A 4,902-nucleotide genomic window follows, 5' to 3' on the forward strand; every position below is an offset into this window, starting at 1 on the left:
AAATTTGAAGAATAGTTAAGGGCAAATTTAACATTTCATTTTTTTCTATTAGTAATTAATCACAATGTCAATTGTTAAAGAACTTAAAGGTACTTTAAGACAATATATAAACAATAAGGGTAGAATTAATCAATTAACTAAACCATAAGGGTACTTTAAAAAATTTGCACATATTTTTATGTATGTATTTGCTTGGGTTGGTGTTTATGGGTAAGCCGTTTATTTGTACTTTTTATTTTAAGCATTTATTTTTACTTTTTCACTTTTTTTTTTAATTTTAAAAGTTTCCTATTTTTGTTGTTTGATTGGACTTTGCTTTAAATGTTTTTTATTATTTACCTCAGATTAATACCCCTTAAAGTGTGTTACATTAACATTTGGTTTCAAGAAACACTAGCGTATTGGGAAAAACAAGTATTTAACATGTTCCCATATGCCCCATGCATAAAAATCAAAATGTTTTAATTTTCTACCATTTATATGATAAAAAGTGAAATTAAACAATTATTTCATTTTGCTTTGCATTACCTACGTGATGCTAATGTGGCGGAGTTTTTCAATAAACGCCACGGCACCAAACACAGCATATGTTCTCTACCTCAATCGAGATCATCTCCCTTCCCGTAACTCGTACGTTGTGTTATTATTTATCGGAGATGTCCACGGTGGAATGGGGCTGTGAGGTGCGATTTGTGGATTGTCTAGAACGCCGCTCACTAGTTCCGTACGCTTTATTTTTTCTTAATTTCTTTTGAATGTTTCCATATTATGCTCTGAACCCACAACGTTCAAAAAGTGTCGCGTTCTCGGGTTCGAGATTTGCCGGTGTTTTTTGTCTTTTTATTTTATTTTTTATTATTTTTTTAATTTTCAAAAACCAGCAACAAAGAGAGCAGTGATCAGCTTTAAGACAGGGGTTAACCGGCTTCGAGAAAATCCCCAGCTGTATCTTCTCGAGTTCCTCTCAAATTTAATGCAAATTGGTAACTAATAAAACCAGCTGATCGTCCTGCCTGATTTGGTAACAAACAAAATGAAGGTAAGAAGAAAGAACGCGCACCAGTTACCACTCCCCAGATTAGAGATTTGATATTCCTCTCTCTTTGGGCTGAAGAAGAAGAAGAAGGGCTCGTCTTGTTGGCTTTGAGTGATATAGTGTGATTGCCTTTTCTTTGCGCTCTTTCATCAAACACTTTAAGGTCTCACTTTCCAGGTGGGTGTGTTTCATTTCCCTTTTCAATATGATTTCCTTGTCACGGACAAGAAGATTTTAGTTGTCAATCCCTTCTGGTTCTAGGGATAAAAAAAAAAAAAAGAAAAATTGTGGGTTTGATCAACCTAGTGGAATCCAGACGGGATGGCTTGCCACTCGATCCGTGCATGGGCTTTCTGTGGGCTCGTCGGGGCTTTCCTTGATCTTGCTCTGACTTATCTCCTGCTTTGTGGATCGGCTATTGCCTTCTTTGCTTCGAAGTTCCTGGGTGTTTTTCGATTGCATTTGCCATGTCCCTGTAACGGGTTTTTCGGTGTTCCGAATGGAGGGAAATGCTTGCAGAGACTGCTGGTTGACTGTCCAACTCGGAAGATGGCTTCTGTTCAAATGTCCGTGAAGAGTAAGTTCCCTTTCGATACAATGTGGATGGAAGATGAAGGTTGCCACTCGAATTTTAAATTTTTGAGAGATAGGGACTGCTGTGATGGGTTACTGGAAATGAAGGGAGAAGCTTCGTGCAGCTCGTTTTCGTCTGTGTCTTCTGATCCTCTAAGCTTTTACAGTGCCAGTGAAATGGGGCATGAAATCTCTGAAGAAAGCTCAATGCCTGTCAATTCTGGAGCAGATGGCCTTCAAGGTGAGTGTGGATTGTTTCTAAAGCTTTACATCGCATCAAATCCTTTATTTTAATTCCTTTAACTCCGCATTACATCTTTACACACAATCCTTTATTTTCAGTTCCTTTTGCTACTTCTGCTGCATTTAAAGTTTATAAACTAGGATTCTATTTTCTTCAATTCTTTGAGTGTAGTACTGAACATGAATTTCAGTGATTTTGATTTGGTTTATCACACTGTTTTGCAATAATGGTTGTTGCAGTATAAGGAACCATAACGTTTATTTGTATCAGATGCTAGTGGGGCTCCCGGTGGGATAAGTGTGGGTGAAGGAGACCAGCATAACTTCAAAATGAATGTTTTGTTTGGTGAAAGTAAGACCATGGTGAAGGACGCATTTTCTGTTGGAGAATCGGTATTCCATTCACCTGATGAGCTGGATTTTGATGGAAAGGACTCCGATGCAATTAGAGTCTTGGAACAGGCACTTCAAGAAGAGCAAGCTGCTCAGGCTGCTTTGTACATTGAACTGGAGAAAGAAAGAAGTGCTGCTGCAACTGCTGCTGATGAAGCCATGGCCATGATATTACGCCTGCAAAAGGAGAAGGCGTCAATAGAAATGGAAGCTAGACAGTATCAGAGGATGATTGAAGAAAAATCTGCTTATGATGCAGAGGAAATGGACATCCTCAAAGAGATTCTTATTAGAAGAGAGAGGGAGAAGCACTTTTCGGAGAGAGAAGTTGAATTTTACAGACAAATTTTGCATTTTAGAAATGAGAAGTTGAAAGGTGATGAACATGAGTTGACTGAAATATCAGGACAAAGGCCTAATTTTCTGTTCGATTTGAGTGAAGACCCAGTATTGTTGCTGCAGCGGATTAATGAATCCATTGGCAAGAAGGAGATCATGAAGAGCACAGAAAGATCATCAGATAACCATGCTTTAACAGTGGAAGAAGAAAGTGGTAACAACGCTTTTGTGAAAGACCCACCGTCTGCTGACTGGGATGAGGATGCCAATTTTCTGAAACGAGGCAATATTCAAAGGAAAATTGGTATTGGCAAACATTATCTGCATGCTCCAGGTTCCATGGATGAGTGTAGGCAAGACTTTCAGGAGAAGGGAATGGTTTCCATGTACAAGAATCCATGTGCTTTTCATGAGGAAAGGCAGACAGATGCCAGATTATATACATCAAACAGCCTTCAAGCTCATACTTTGCTTGACAAAAGTCTAATAGATGAGAAACCGAGAGAAAAGAATAATGCTATACAATGCCAAGTAATGGCAATGCAGGGTGATCAAAATGATAGTGGAAGTGAATTTACCTTCTCATTTGATGGTGAGAATCTGGAAAAGCATGGGAAAAATGCAGATCTAGGACAGAGAAATTTAGATGTATTTATGCATGACAAAGAAGCAAGTCCTCATGATCATATTGTTGAAAATAGTTCTAAGTTATACAAGGAGGGGCTTAGAGATGAAAGTGAATTACTTTTGATTTATAAAGCATCAAAGAGATCAAGGAATTGTCCTCTTCCACTTGACACTTCTGGTGACAGGGGGTTTGATTCTGTAAGTGATTGTGCAAGCACAAGCAAGGTTGAGACTGAACCAGACATTCACCAGAGAAGTTCAGAGATGACAACCAGTAGGATGGCACACAGAAGTAACTCACATGGCAGAGCTTTGCCTTCATGCTTACGGAGAAATTCCATGTCAGCAGTTGATAATGAAAGATTGAAACTTGACACTGAAGTTGGGTGGCTCAGAGAAAGGTTAAGGGTTGTCCAAGAGGGAAGAGAGAGGCTAGCTTCTTCTATGGAGCACTGGGAAAAAGAAAAACTGCAGCTGAAACTTTTGGAGGATATAACTAACCAGCTTCAAGAGATTCAGAAGCTAAAAGAACCCAGAAAAGCTGTTCGACGAGCTTCTCTACCCCCTTCATCTTTGAAGGCATGTTGTAGCAGTTAGTGATGCTTTCTGACTGTACTTGCATCTATGTGGAATAGAGAAACTTACACGTCCAGCTTGTTTCTCAAGGTCATGGCCATCCCTTATTTTTCTTGATTAATGTCTTTTGTCTATGGGGATGGTTATGAATTGGGTTTAGAGCAATACAGTGTTAACTAATGTTTACCAGCCTCAAGCTGAACTTGACCCTACCACTTCCTGATTAACTTCATTCTAATTATTGTTGGTGGAGTTTTTGAAGCTTGGTGCAAATCTTTGAGATAGATTGTTTTATTTTCATCTTTTTTGAATTTTGATGAGTGACAATTTTCTCTCTATCTAGTTGTATCTTTTGATGCTCTTTGTATTATTCAACATGATTTGCTGGGACTGGAGTCGTAAAATCCTGCATATGATATCGTGAAAAGAGATCAGTGAACTCGAGAACTGGATTGATCAACCGGTTCTGGAGTAGAATGCAGCAATTAAGGAGCTTGAATCAGAATTGGATGAAAAGACAAACGGTTACATTCTTGTAAATGCAAATGGGGGCTTCAATCAGATGAGATTTGGGGTCTGGATATTGTGCATCCTGGTGATTCAAATAGGCTTCTATAGAAATGTTAATAACAATTGTTTTCTGATGAATAAATATTTCTAGTGGTCCAATGCATGTGTGACACCCATTTTGAGTAACTCCATCCATTAACTCCGGCGACATGTTATGTAACACCAGCGATGCATTAACACCGACGACTATTAAAACTGGCGATTGTTAACTCCGTCGACTGTTAACACCGGCGATTGTTAACTCCGGCGACTGTTAACACCGGCAACAAATCTCAGAAACATGCGTCGTTTAGTAGCAATAGGATCAAAAACTTTTGAGTTTGAATCATCACTTCATAAACACGATGGCGTTCTGGCGTTTACTGAGAAAGGTAGAGGTGCTTGGTCGAAAATCTCACTGCAGTAGAAGAGGCATAATGGTTGGGAGATTTTCATTGAGAGGCGATCAAAGATCAAAAGAATTTGGTAAAGGAATGAAAGCACGCCCGCAGAGGGAAGGTGCTTCTTCTTCAACTAAACAAAAACAGATGGGGTAGGTTCATCTG

General features: G+C 39.0%; 1 protein-coding gene across 2 annotated transcripts; it reads left to right on the forward strand.

Moving 5' to 3' along the window:
* Positions 1-602: 602 nt before the first annotated feature.
* Positions 603-4,191, forward strand: LOC148865268 (uncharacterized). Of its 2 annotated transcripts, XM_088974752.1 has the most exons (3): positions 603-1,213; positions 1,298-1,850; positions 2,124-4,191. In XM_088974752.1, exons 2-3 carry the CDS (start codon positions 1,358-1,360, stop codon positions 3,806-3,808), a joined length of 2,178 nt encoding a protein of 725 aa, XP_088830878.1. In that variant the 5' UTR covers positions 603-1,213; positions 1,298-1,357; the 3' UTR covers positions 3,809-4,191. The 2 variants fall into 2 exon arrangements, with proteins under 2 accessions (XP_088830878.1, XP_088830877.1); XM_088974751.1 differs by having other exon boundaries at positions 603-1,850.
* The last annotated feature ends 711 nt before the right edge of the window (positions 4,192-4,902 follow it).

This window comes from Nelumbo lutea, chromosome 3, assembly GCF_056320005.1.
Source record: "Nelumbo lutea isolate HS-2025 chromosome 3, American lotus-T2T, whole genome shotgun sequence".
NCBI classification, from domain to species: Eukaryota; Viridiplantae; Streptophyta; class Magnoliopsida; order Proteales; family Nelumbonaceae; genus Nelumbo; species Nelumbo lutea.

Bases quoted from the DNA above. Each gene is read 5' to 3' on its own strand.
- LOC148865268 (XM_088974751.1), top strand. From the start codon at position 1,358: ATGGCTTGCCACTCGATCCGTGCATGGGCTTTCTGTGGGCTCGTCGGG. The intron at 1,851-2,123 runs GTGAGTGTGGAT...TATTTGTATCAG, and splicing joins TGGAGCAGATGGCCTTCAAG to ATGCTAGTGGGGCTCCCGGT.